Raw genomic sequence first — 13,961 nt, 5'->3', positions numbered from 1 at the left:
CTTCTAGTCAGGTGGTCGTTGCCGCAATATGCTTCATCTAGAGAGAGGATTGTGAGTGGCAGAGAGGGGAAAAGGAGATCCCTAAGTTAAATGTACATGCATATGTCAACGAACCAATGCAACATATACAAAACACTATGGATGTGCGCACAATCCATCGTTGTTGGTCGGATTACGGAGAGGATGTGTATGTAATGTATTTACAATCCACGAATGGGGATTTTTGGACGTAGTGTGGTCTACTCTTTGATTTTCTATGAGGAAATTGGTGCTCAAGATGAAATTCTATTCAGGGACATGCTACTGATTGCAAATCTGAGGTGCGAGTAGCCAGCTGGCTATTGGGGTGTCCATGGTAGCTTCTTCATCAACTTGGTCTTCCTACATATCTCCACTATGACATGCCGAGAGGATATTAAATTTTATGCATCTCAAGTGAATCCCCAATGCAATCCTAGTTAATTATTTGTCTTTTGGGTATTTATTTTACTTATGTGACAAGATTCTAGGTGCGCAAATTACTTAGGGTAACATAAAAGCAACCCAAAGTGCCCCTTGTATAATCACTAATTCATTAGCTAGTTGGTTCATTCAACTCTCTCTCTCTCTCTCTCTCTCTCTCTCTCTCTCTCTCTCTCTCTCTCTCTCCATGTATTCTCTCCCTCGTTGTATGCTTCTTCATCTTATCCATCAAAGATATTTCTCTCTGCATATATTGCATCTAGTGCTTTTGCAATTGCATCATCCGTCACTTTTTGACTTTTTGTTTCACTGTTCGCTCCAGTCAAAATACTTTGCATCATCTCAACCAAGTCATGTTTCCCTTGTTGTGTGAAGAAAAGTGATAAAATTTTCCATCATTTGAGGTAGAACCTCTGCCTCGGCCATATCTCTTCCAATTCATGTTCCAATCGTTTCACGTCAGGTTCACCAGATGTCAGATTAAGATGGATCTTGCTTGAAGAAGTTGTGCAACTTTACCTCTGGCTACACAATTGTGAGAGAGAAATTGATTGAAATTCACACTTTGATAAAGAGTTTTTCACTTTCAAACCCAAAATACATTGTGCTAGTTTATTCAATGAAAATACTAATATAACATCGTTCCTTTCTTTTAACATTGCAAAATTAATTACTACTTGCTCAGGTTTACACTTCCTCACTTACTAATGTCCCTTGAAATATACAAGCTGACTTTGAGTTTCCTCTCTTGCTCCAAGCTCCTTCTCCAATATCCCCAAACAGTGGATGCCCTTAAATTCGATGCCATCAACTATGACTTCTTGCTCTTCTTTCCCTTCTCAATGCATACCCCTTCTTGAATTTTGCCGAGATGTTCCCTTTATGACTTTTGTAATGGAAATGGCCTATGAACTTTGAGAATAGCGGAATTAAGAGATACAATGACTTTGAGAAAAATAACCGCTTTAAAAAACTTGTTATCACTCTTATTAGTGTAACTTATTGGGTACTATGGACCAGGCAATCTCGACTACCATGCGCTTGTCTGTTTCATTAGCTCGTAGGCCCAATCCTTTATCATCCACATGGGCATGCAAACATGGATGTGTGAACACCCTTATATTGGGCAGCCGGTGTGGTGTAAACACCCTTCTAGCTAGGTTGCCTACACACCACCCAAACGTAGAAGCCAACTGTCAAAAAGCCATTCACGGCGTGATATGGACAACGAAAAAAAGTTTTGGGCAGCCAAGACTCCTTGCCCAAGCTTGGGCGGGGCGTGAGCTCTTGCCAACGCGGCTATGACCCAATAAGCTACGGACATTCGCTGTCAGAAATCCCGCTTTAAAAAAATAGAAAATACTGGTGTGTAACGCTTGCCTGCGGTGTGTAAGCAGCCTTTATTACTTTCTCAATAAAACCTGGCTATTTGCACCTTCACATTTGCCAATATTCGTTCTTTGCTAGAACGACCCGCCACAGTTTGAACTTTAAATTCAGAGACATGCTACATCTGTAGCTGCTTGCAAATTCATTGCTCCTGCACTAGCGTCTTATTTGAGACATCGGACATGGAGACGCCTACCACCATACGCAGAAATCCTCCCAGGAAGGCCAAATTGGCTTCTGCCGAGAAGAGCACTGTCAAGGAGTACCGCACCGCACGAAAGCGGTATGTTGCAGAGGGCAAGGCTCTTATGCCCTCTTTTACAGCAGCGGATGGAGATACTAAGCTAAAACTGACAGTAGAAGCTTCCCGCATGGAGACTCTTCAAGCAGGTACTCCCTTGCAACGGGACACTGAAAACCCTACAGATATTGGCGATTGCATGCCTTATGATCTTCAGTACCCGGATTCTGTGCATATAATGCATGCGTGTGGAAGGAAGAACAATGAACAGGGTCACTCTTCCCAGACGAGTCATTTTCAGTGTGAGGCGTCTTCTTTGAGGAAAAGGGAAAAGCAGTTGTCCAATAAAGTGCGAGTTTTTCTTCGTATCCGCCCTGCCCAAGTTGTAACAGCTGGAAAAAGGCACGTAGGAAAGGTTCAGAACACATCTCAGATTGTGAATACAAGCTTGCAGCAGGGAATATGCCCAACTGTTGATATCTGTCTACAGTGTCAAACACCTGATTGTGTCACACTCATCACTCCCACAATGTACTCAGGGTTGCACAAGCCCAAAGAAGAAGAATTTAATGGATTTTCACGCATTTTCAATCATGATTCTACGCAGGTAGGCTCTCTCTCAGGTTTACATGCTGAGTACATAAGGCTGAACATGTACGTGGTGTCGATTAGCATGGTTGTTAGGAGATTCTTAACAGTATATGCTATGATATGCTGGAGCATCTCTTCTTTCTTTGCTTTAGAGAGTCCTTTGTGGGTGGCAAGTATGATATTTCCTGAAACACCTTTCTTCGGAAGACAAACCCCACATTCAAGTATGATATTTCCTGAAACACGTTTCTTCGGAAGACAAACATTCTCGTTCGGGAGAAAACATGCGCATGATCTTGCGCGCGCACACATAAATGCCCGTGTTTCACATAGGACATTAAAATTGGGCCTATTATGTATGCAGATATCACTAAACCCTTTTGTTGCTATTTCCAGATGGATGTCTTTAATGAAGTTCTTGCTCCACGCTTGGCTGCTTTATTTGAAGGGGAAAGCTCTTTAGTAGTTGCCATGGGGCCTACCAGTGCTGGAAAAACCCATACTATGCTTGGCTCTCTTAGAGATCCTGGATTAATTCCACAAAGTTTGCAATATCTGTTTGCTTCTCAAAAATCAAAGAACGTCTCAACACCCATGTTAGTACTAAAGATTCTCATAACTCTTTTTGATCTAAAAGAGCTTCATCCTCGTGGACGTTTGATTTTTAATTCTATTTGGTATGTTTGACCAGGAAGTTAATTATCTCTATGTTTGAGATATACTCGGAGCAAGGAGGACGGTCGGAAAAAATTTTTGATTTGCTAAAAGATGGAGCAGAGCTCAGTTTGCAGCAGTCTGGAATAAAGGGCCTGCATGAGGTACGGGGAAGATGACCATCCACAGATAATAAATCTTTTAGTCTTTTGTTCTGTGGTATTCCCTTTTTTCCTTGTAGTGATTGATGAGTGACACTTGCTGTAATTGTTTTGGTTGTGCAAGGGGTAAATCTGTTTACACCCGTTCTTTATTGCGTCCCTTTTTTCTGTATTCATCAATTGAATAAACTTATTATTTTATGTCTGGTAGGGTGAGTAGCCAAGGGGTGAACGCTCAGCTGGGCTTGTACAAAAACTTCTCCATTAGGCATTTTCTCCTTACTGAATGTCATTTCTCTGACAAGGATGCAGGCTGTGGCTTCCACTGCAGAAGAAGCAGACGAAATCTTTTCGCTTGGTCTTCAAAGAAGGACAACAGCCAGTACAGCAGCCAATTACCAATCAAGGTCAATCCCTTTTGCATAAGACAGGTTAAGTTTCGGCAAGAATTAAGAATGGTTTGAAATGTCTCAAATGATTAGTTTGATGACAGGACTTCCTCCTCATAACCAGTAGGATGCAGGTTCAAACCCCCTGCTCTTGGAGAAAAGGGATACCTATGTTCACCTAGGTGTTTGTAAACTTGTTTTGGTTTTATCAATCTGAAACTGTAACTCAGACCTTTTAGCTTTGCATGAGGTGGTTTGACTGTAAACAACCAACAAGTTAATACCAGATATAATGTGTTAACAATCGCTTATGCTTTTTGAATGCATTAGCCTGGGATCCCTTTTATTGCGCCCCTCTTTTGTTTTTGTCCATGAGCGGAGTGACATTCGCAAGCAATTTTGCATTCTGTTTCTTTGCAGCTTCAGCTTATTTTCGTAAAACTAAATTGGCTGCGGTACTTCTATAGGTGAGCGGGCTGAGTCCCGCATGCCTGTTATGTGTGGGATTAAATCTCACTGTATGAAAATGATGCTCTAACCCCAGGTGACCAAGGCCTGGTGATCTTGGCAATTGATGCCAAATGTTCCGGGCAGAAATAGCTAGAGTCTAGATTAATGTTTATCTTTAGCCATTTACTGTCATCAAGCAGTAATTAACCAAGGGAGTGTGAGGTTTTTGCCAATATATGCACATTCGGATGCTGTGCATTGGAAATTGATGTGTGTGCATGCTTAATTACTCACATGATTGGTCACCTCCTAATATAGTATGGACTGGCTTCCACAGAGAAAAACTTTTTGCTTCTTATTGTTGAAGTTAAGTTTTGCTAGCTACATATATTGTTTTTTCACTGTGAAAATTGCATGCCACTTGCAGTCGCTAGTTGACGTGACAAAAACTAGTTATCTTGCCACATTTGTAGACTTCTTGAACTTTGTTCCTGTCACTTGATCCTCATTACTTTTGCTTAAGGGAAAGGAATGAAGAGAGTTATCCACAGATGAAGAGCGAGATAGAGAGAGATAACACACCATTATGAGAAGAAAGAGATTTTAGCAATAGATGTACCTCCTTGAATGTCTTTAACTGGCCACTTCAATCACCGTGTCTCGTTTGCAGTTACCAGACAACTCTTCTGGGGAGTTTCCTCTTTGGGATGATATAATGATTTGCTGCAGCTGTGGGTTGTTCTGATAGGGTTGCAATAAATGGATCAGCTATGGCTGGGAAACCTTGGCCCTTGATTGTCCACCTGGTAGCCTTTATGGATCTTGATGGTAGTACCCTTATGGCTGAAGAAAATGTAAGCAGAGACGGGTCAAAATGGAACATTGAAGGTTAAAAGTTAAATCATACTGCATGGATTATCCTTGAGTCCTTACGATGGTTGGTACAAACCATAGTTAGTGGAGAAGCAAGGCCGGGGTTCTTAGTAAGCTGAAACTGATGGTAGAAGCTTCCCGGATGGAGACTCTTCAAGCGCGTACTCCCTTGCAACGGGACACTGAAAACCCTACAGATATTGGCGATTGCATGCCTTGTTGTCTTCAGTACCCGGATTGTGTGCATATAATGCATGTGTGTGGAAGGAAGAGCAATGAACAGTATCACTCTTCCCTGTTGAGTGCTTTGAACCTCACAAATGCAGCTGAATAACAATGCAGCATTAGGAGAAGTGCCGAACAGATCCCAACTTCTGGTATTGTGGGGCTGGAAATATAAAATTTTTTGTGTGAGGCCTCCTCTTTGAGAAAAACTGGAAAGCAGTCGTCCAATAAAGTGCAAGGTTTTCTTTGTAGCCGCTCTGCCCAGGTTGTAATAGCTGGGAAAAGGCAGGTAGGAAAGGTCCAGAACACATCTGAGATTGTGAATAGAAGCTTGCAGCAAGGAATATGCCCAACTGCGGCAACAAGGATTACTGTTGATGTGCCTAATGTCTGTCTACATTGTCTGTCCAGAAAAGGTACGTAGGAAAGGTCCAGAACACATTTGAGATTGTGAATAGAAGCTTGCAGCAAGGAATATACCCAACTGCCGAAACAAGGATTACTGTTCATGTGCCTGATGTCTGTCTACAGTGTCAAACACCTGATCATGTCAAACATGTGTGCTACAACAACCTTCATGTAAATAATGATGCCTACTGGATCTGGTCGGGAAATATGTGTTTTTTTTCTAATCTCTGTTTTGCTACATTAAAACTTCAGACCATAGATATCAAAAAGCTGGTAGCTAGACAATGGTAGTTCTCACTATGGTGAAAATAAAGAACATCTTGTGAAAAATAATGCAGAAAGAAGAAAGTAGATGAGAAGAACGCCACCGTGAAACCTAAAAGCCTAAAGGAATCGGCCAACAATGTACTGGCACAGCTTGAGCTATGGCTCACCATTGAGGAGGTATTTGCATCAGCACAAACTGCTATTGCTGATAATTCATGGTTTTAAATCATAGAGCATCTTGACCCATGACCAAGAAGGCAGAATGGTACACTTCCTCAAAGTTTTTGCTCGAACCCATCCATGTAATTGTTTGGAATACATGCTAAATGTCCAGCCAAAGGGTTCTTTTTGGGCAACCATAGGTGAGAAGAAACAACTCTTGCTTTTGTGTAACTGTGTTGTACATGCCATAGATCAATGGGAGTTGCTGTTAGTTGCCTTGTGTAGTAGGAAAAGTGTGTTGCGCTCTCTATTGTGGGTGCTCCTAAGTGCAATATGCGTGACACCTCACTCCAATAGAAAGAAAACACAATAGAGCAATTGAACAAGCAACTCAAAGACACAACAACAGACTCAGAGCTCAATGCATGTAAGGTGCAGCGGAATGAATGTTTGAACTTTGCTCAAGATGAGTGCTCCGAACTGTGCTCAAGGTTCCTTTTAGTTATGAAAGGGAGAGCCTTCCGTTCCTTTAGTGAGAGAGTGCAATGGACACAAACAAAGTAAATGGACACTGTGAATGGAAGTGCATGAGACTGAGAGATAGAGAGAGAAGAGAATACGACACCAGAGACGTTCTAAAACCCTCCTCCGAAGGCCCCACTTTCGTTGGCGAGAGTGGTCTACTATTGATTGCACAATCTGGTACAAAAGTGGATGAATGATAACTGATGCAAGTCTAGGGGCTATGTCGATGTCGACGACGTGGACGACAAGACCTACTCTATGGCGGAAACACAGAGTGCTTGCTTTGCTGTCCAAAAGCGCCAAAAGGGCTGAAATCTGAATACAAAAACACTGGTTTTAGGCTGAGATCTGCTCTCCAAAACGCTGGTTTAGGTTGCAAGAAAAACGCTGATCAAGCTGTGGGAAAAACGCTGATTTTGGCTGAGTTTCTGGTGCTTCAAGGCAGCCCTGAAGACGCTGATTGCTGTTGCCAAAAACGCTGGCTATGCTTGTCAAAAACGTTGGTCCATACTGCTCCTTGCTGGATCTAAAACGCTATTCTGCTGAAGCTTAAAACGCTGATTTACTGAGGCTATGGCGATGAGGCTAATGGCTGAAAACGCTAGGGGGAATGCGGTGTAGGTCGCGGGTCTTGCTGGGGGAAATCGCCACCAATAAAGGGGGAGTCTTGCTTGAGAGAGAGAGGGGGAACCTGCTACCCTTGGCCTGTGTTCTCCTTGCTCTTCTGCCCAATAGTGCTAGCCTAGGTTTGCTTATATATTATCTTACCCAATTTGCCCTACTCAGTTCCCAACAAAAGTCACTTAATAAATAAGTGAAAAATGTCAAAAATAGGGAAAATAGGTTAAATGCATTGGAAAATTCCCTTGAAGGATTCTGATGGAAATGCTTATGATCATGCTGTGTGCAACCGGAGGATATGCATCTACTTCAAGTGCCTGGGCATGCACGGTCTGCGAACAGACTCACAAAAGTGCCAGAACACTCCTAAATCTGGATTGACTGAACCCTTGCCGTGCTGTAGCTTGTCCACGGACACATAGGGTTGGATGTGTCGCGTAACAATGCAACTTGACTGACTCATGGAACTAGTGCCGACTCTGGTTGGCAGCATAGTGAGCTCCAAGCCCATGACTCACAGGTACAATGGGGGTGTCGAGGCTCCACTGTGCAGGGAGAGTGTAGATGTGCGGTGGTAGAGACAAGACACGAGACTCGAGCCTCATAGAAAGTCTAGGAAGCGAACGACGACTAGAACCAACTACACATATACAATTATAAAGAGCAACCAACGACTAGCAAAATATCCTTGACAATCCAACTATGTCTATCTCCAAACTATAGTAGTGGTGAATTGGCCATGGTGTCCACTAGACCACCACCTGTGTTTGCCACGTGTCACTGCCAAGGTGAGAGTTCGTCCAGTGTGAACCCAAGACCAACTGTAAACGGTAACTACCTGTCTTGTGCGAGTGACATTGTAGTTGTGCTATAGGTTGTTTGTCACAAGACTATTCACCGTCTCGGTGAGAGAAAACACCGAAACTGTGAAAGGAAACTTGTCACGTGCACATCTAACCCTATGTGCATGTGGACAAGCTGCAACTCCTACTTCTAGGGTTTAGGATAGCCTAGGTAGTGTTCAGGCAACCTTGTGAGCCTGTACGCAGGACATGCATGTCCAAGCACCTAGAGTAGCTTCATACCCTTTGATTGCACCACCCATAAGCATTTAGCATCAATAGCTAGCACCAAGCATAAGCATTTTCATCGCATGTCAAGGTTCCATCTGTACGTACGTACGGATCCGTACAGTACGGTATAGCCGTACGCTACGGATAGATAGTGTACGTTTTTTTTAAAAAAAAAAAATAAAAAATTTTATTTTTATACACTTTTTTTTTGGGTTTTTTTAGGGGCATCTTGCCATTGGGCAATGGACTAAAGTTTTTTGTATTATATAGTGTATTCCCAGTTTTCTATCTTTTTGATGGTAAAGTCTAGATTGGTCACTATAGTATGATGTATTCATCGTTGTATGAGGATTGATAATCAGTTCTCAATCTTGACTCTTGATGTTTTATGTATTTTGATTCCGGTATCATAGTATGTTGAAGTTTTTAAGTTTTGACTAAGTGATGTATTCTAAGAGTTAAGTACGGATAACATTTGAAGCAGTATCTAATGGATGTTTGAAGTAGTATCTATATCTAGACTCTTATGTAGTTCCTAGTATGTATAGGCTGAAAAAGGCTAAAGTCACTATTCTTTTTGTTGTTACAAATGTTACGTACTGGTCACGTACCTTAAAGGCCGATCCGTATAGAAGTACGTACCTTACGTACTGATTACGTACCGTACACTCTGTACCTTTCCACCTTGCCGCATGTGAACCGTTTGCTAACTACGTGTGAATCAACTCTTACTAGGCATTTATTTAATAAATGACCTTCCAACTTTCAAATCATGGGATTAATTGGTAGCCTGCTCGACCCAGCAATTGACACCTATATAACCAACCCTTGGGGCACCAGTAGAAGCCAGAGGAGCAGTGAAGAGAGCCTCTCAAGTACCAACAAGACCAGCACCTAGTGTTGCCAGCAACACTAGCGTTTTTTCAGCCATGCATCATCGATTTTAGTAGCCAAAAACGCGAGCATCCCTTCAGCTTTGATCAACTTTTTTCAGTCTCGTCATCGCCTTGAGCACCCCGTCCCCATCATTAGCAATCAATTTCAGCCCTCAGACACCTGTTTGTAGAGTTGCTTTTTGAGACTTATTTTGCTTTTCTTAGTTTTTGCTCCAATTTTTTTTTTAAAAGATGTCCCAAGCTTCATTTGCATGATGGCATTCATCTAAAAAATGTAGGTAATTATCATGCAGAGAAGTGATTATGATGCCTAAAGCTTGTTCGTCTTTGGCTTGGGTTGTGCTCTCACGATGGCAACTGTAGCCCTAGTTTGTACCCCTTCTGGGCGTGTTTGCTCTAAAGGTGCCTTGACTATTACCCATAAGTTCTTTTTCATCAAATACCCTCTCAACTTCGTTTGCCATATATGAAAGCCTTCACCGTTAAATTTTTTCACTCCTTGCTCACCCATTGTTTAACTAGAGGGGTCTTAGCTAAGAGCTTTAGGAGACTCTCCTAATGCCATTGTCTGCCTCTTTACAACTGAATAATCACCGAAGTGATAGCATACAAATTTTACGGAAGTCTTGCAAGATCTTAAAAATTAAGCACTCTATACCAGACTTTGAGCGTAATTGCCGAAAGCTTCTTGTAGATCGTTTTTGCTGACTTCTTCAATACGGGTGAATTGTGGTTGAATTTTGCATGCTGATGTTGAGGAAGTGGTTGTTGCGGCCTAAATTTCTTGCGCCAATGCTCTCGATATTCTTGCCTTGAAACTCTTGCCTTTCGTGCAATGGATGCAATTGAATTTTCTTGCTTGGCTTTCGAATCCGAATCAACATTGCTACTAGCCATAAAAGGGATTCATGAAGTGATGCGGATGTTGTGTGTGAATAAGCACTTGGAGAAAGTTACAAACTTCAATAACCTTTTAAAGGTATTGAAAAAAAAACCTTGTTAGTTCACAGCGTGTCTGAAGATAATGGACCACGCAGAGATGGACGACGAGCATGCAAAGTTGGTGATAACGAGTCTTGCAGGTCATGGCGTGTAGGGCCTTAAGCAAGCATGAACAAGAAGCTGTCGATGGCAGGCTGGCTCGAAACTCTGAGAACGCCGTGCACATGAGCAAAGGTCCAGGCACAGGTGGGTCGTCAACTGGTCGGCTTCAAATAGAGTAGTGGGGCGTAGTTGAGACAAGTGGGAGCAACAATTCCTTGAGTCGTTGTGCTGAGAACACAGAGGGAGAGCACCTTGGGGTTGAGTTTGAGCAGGGCTTGGAGTCTTATAGCGTTCGATTCCAATTTTTGCGTGCGTTTGATGAACGGTTTGACACTCCATCTCTTTGTTCATCTACATTGTATGCACAGTCTTTACAGAAGACTAAAATTTTTCCAGTCACTTTACATGGAATGGGCATATTCATGTTTTGTGTTGGAAGTGGTTTCAGAAATTTTCCTCCTCGGAGATTCTTGAAGAAGGTAGATCTACGACTATAGCCGAAGTTGGAGCTTGGACGCAACCATAGATGACTTTGTGTCGCTTTCGGCGCGGCCCAAAGAAGCAAGCTTTGAAGACCTTTATGAAGTTCAAATATTGCAGGACCCACACATCAGAGTGGGCCGACGAAGAGTCCTTCCCAGGATCCATCGAGACGTGTTGGCGATCTCCCTCGATGCCATACAGTTCGGTATCGGCACCTCACTTTAAAAAGGAGGGGATGTCACATGCACATCTAACCTTATGTGCAGGTGGACAAGCTACTTCATGTCTAGGGTTTAGTTCAGCTTAGGAAGTGTTCTGGCACCTTTGTGACTCTGTTCGTAGGTCGTGCATGTCTAGGCACTTAGAGTAGTTGCATTTCTTTTGGTTGCACACAACATGATCATCAGATTACAGTCAGTACCCATCAGGAGCATTTTACAATGCACAGAACCCATTTTTCCTATTTTAGCCATTTTTCACTTATTATTAATAAGTGACTTTGTTGGGAAACTGGGTAGGGTAAATTGGCTAAGGATATATATATATATATAAGAAAACTAGCGCTAGCACTTTTTGGCAGAAGAGGCAGCAAGGAACCAAGTTTTGGCAGTGCACCTTCTTAGCAAGACCGGAAGGAGGACTTAGCGTTTTTCAACCATCAAGATCAGCCTAGCGTTTTCAGCAATTGCAGATCAGCCCCAGAGTTTTGCTGATTGCAGATCAGCGTGGCGTCAACAATTTCCAGCAGATTGCCTAGCGTTTTTGCAGCAGATACCACAACAGCCCTAGTGTTTTTGGAATAGCAGATCAGCCTTGGCGTTTGCAGTTTCTTGGCGACAGAACCCATTTTTGCATCAATGTTTTCAGCTTTCAGTAGTCAGACTCCGCACCGCAGCCCCCAAACCTTGCAGATCTCACCTTCCCGCAGCAGATCCTTGCCGCACGACAGATCAACCAACGTTTGCAGATTCAGCTTGCTATTCGCAGATTTCAGCATCTGTGTTTTCAGCGCATCGTCATCGTCGTTGCCACCGACATAGAGTCAGAATTCAGCAGATACAAGATTTGCAGATTTCAGCCCCTAGCGTTTTCAGTTTTCAGCCCGTCATCATTGTCGTCGACACTGTCTGCAAGTCCATTGCATTTAGACCATTGTACAAGGATTGTGCAATCAATAGCATAGACCTCTCTCGCCATAGAGAGTGGGGCCCTTGGAGGAGGGTTTGACAACATTCTGGTGTCGTATTCTCTTCTCTCTATCTCTCAGTCTCAATACCTTTATTCACAGTGTCTTTCACTTTGTGATCATTTGCACTCTCTCACTAAAGGAACGGAAGACTCTCCCTTCCGTAAGTAAAAGGAACCCTCGAGCACAGTCCGGAGCACTCACCTTGAGCAAAGTTCAACATTCACTTCCGCTGCACCTTACACTGATACCACTTGTAAGGCGTTACGGCTTCGCTTGATAAGCGAAGCATTCATATATTAGTACTTAATTATAAGTTTAATGAGAGCGTAAAGATATTGCAAGCACCAATACAAATAAGACTAGAATATATTGCTTATGGGAAATGTATAAATGGTGCTCTTATCTAAAAGAGCCATATAGTGACATACGGGGTGACATCATAGAAATATCTGAGATATTATTCCAAGCATAGTGCCACTCATGCTATTAGGCTAGATATTGTGCCACACAGGCTAATAGGGCTAAGAGGTGGTGCATACACCATAGCTAAGAATGGATCGGGCAATAGGACATGCCCACCCAACAACAATTATGTTGGGCTACGCTCTCCTGATCGTGTCAACCCAGAAAGAGTGTTGTCGCTACTATCGCCATTGTAGCACCCGAAGATTTTGCCTTCGGAGGTGGAGCCATAAGATCGATTGTAGGAGCCTGTTAGACTAAATGTGGCTGTGTAAAGACATTTAGCTATTAAACAATAAATATATTGACTACACTCCCAGCTTTTGGTTGAGGGGACTTGTTCCAGATGAAAACGCCTCTTGAATTGGCCCTCTGTGAAAGTGAGCGACATATGGAAGCACTTGTCTTGGATGGTACTGAAGCCGCTGACCGACATAGCCATGGTGATGTGCACCAACAAATCCTCACAAGGAACTCTTTGTGTTGGCTGCATCAGTGTCATGTGGGCGGGCTGTTGAAACCCTTGGGGATAGTAGTCGAACTGTTGAGACTGAGCACCTCCCATAAATTGTGTAGAATGACTTGGTTGTCCATAACCCTTAGGAGTTTGTACCGGCCTCATTGGACCAGTCCACCTATACCCCATAGCAACCTGGGTATGGTAATCTTTGGTGCTGGGTTGCTGAGCCCCATATCTCCCTCTCTCGAAATCCTTGAACTTGAGCTTTTAGGTCGTCTATGATTTGGGATTTCACTCTCAAGGCTTGGCGCAAAGCAAAAATTGTAGCATCTCTGTCTGCTATTGTGCTCTGGGCGATATGCAGACATCCCTCCATGGTTGCATATCTGGCTGAGTGGCATTAGTGAGTAGCAACCAACCGCTTTGTTCCAAGCTCAATGGTAACGATAGCATTCTTTGAATTTTGCAGAATCTCCTTAGATAGCCGGAACAACAAAGTAGAGTTCGTCACAATCAAAGATCCAACAATAGTGCCCGGGAGTGTAGGTCTCTCAAGGGGCACTGTAGGTGAGCTAGGAACATGCTCATTGGGTGAACTTGAGATAGAGAGAGATGACGAGGTAAGTGCAGGTGGTGTGTGGGAAGTAGTAACTGTGACATGAGTGAAGAGGTGCATGTGAGGGAGAGGCCGTAGATGTAACAAGAAGAGGTGGGTTGGGAATGGCAAAGCTGACCACCTGCACATTAGAACCAAGGGTGGATGTAGAAGGAGGTTGTCGTGGAATGTGTCAACCTCACCTGCCTCTCCGAGTATGGCAAGGGTAGAGGAGTTTGCCGTGTCCCTGACGACCTTGGCCCTTTGCTTTCTTGTCGAATGATCTTGAGTATTTCAAGAGACTTTCGTTTTGTTTTTGAAGTGGACCTTTGGGATCCCTC

At 43.1% G+C, this 13,961-nt stretch overlaps 1 protein-coding gene across 3 annotated transcripts in view; it reads left to right on the top strand.

Moving 5' to 3' along the window:
* The first annotated feature begins 1,883 nt into the window (after window positions 1-1,883).
* Window positions 1,884-13,961, top strand: part of LOC147446617 (ATP binding microtubule motor family protein) — a 131,121-nt gene continuing 119,043 nt past the window's right edge. The window contains exons 1-4 of one of the 3 annotated variants that reach the window (XR_015189898.1): window positions 1,884-2,699; window positions 3,080-3,279; window positions 3,375-3,501; window positions 3,811-3,905. Coding sequence is in view for 2 of the 3 variants with exons in the window: in XM_086525818.1 (XP_086381944.1) it covers window positions 2,034-2,699; window positions 3,080-3,279; window positions 3,375-3,501; window positions 3,811-3,905 (1,088 nt within the window). In the remaining variant the exon portion in view is untranslated. The remainder of the gene's footprint in view (window positions 2,700-3,079; window positions 3,280-3,374; window positions 3,502-3,810; window positions 3,906-13,961) is intronic. The other 2 variants (XM_086525818.1, XM_086525817.1) reach the window with 2 other exon arrangements.

This window comes from Adiantum capillus-veneris, chromosome 12, assembly GCF_014529385.1.
Source record: "Adiantum capillus-veneris isolate H3 chromosome 12, ASM1452938v2, whole genome shotgun sequence".
In the NCBI taxonomy this organism is placed as follows: Eukaryota; Viridiplantae; Streptophyta; class Polypodiopsida; order Polypodiales; family Pteridaceae; genus Adiantum; species Adiantum capillus-veneris.
Note: the sequence above shows the minus strand (reverse complement) of the source record. Positions and strands in the feature narration are given on the sequence as shown.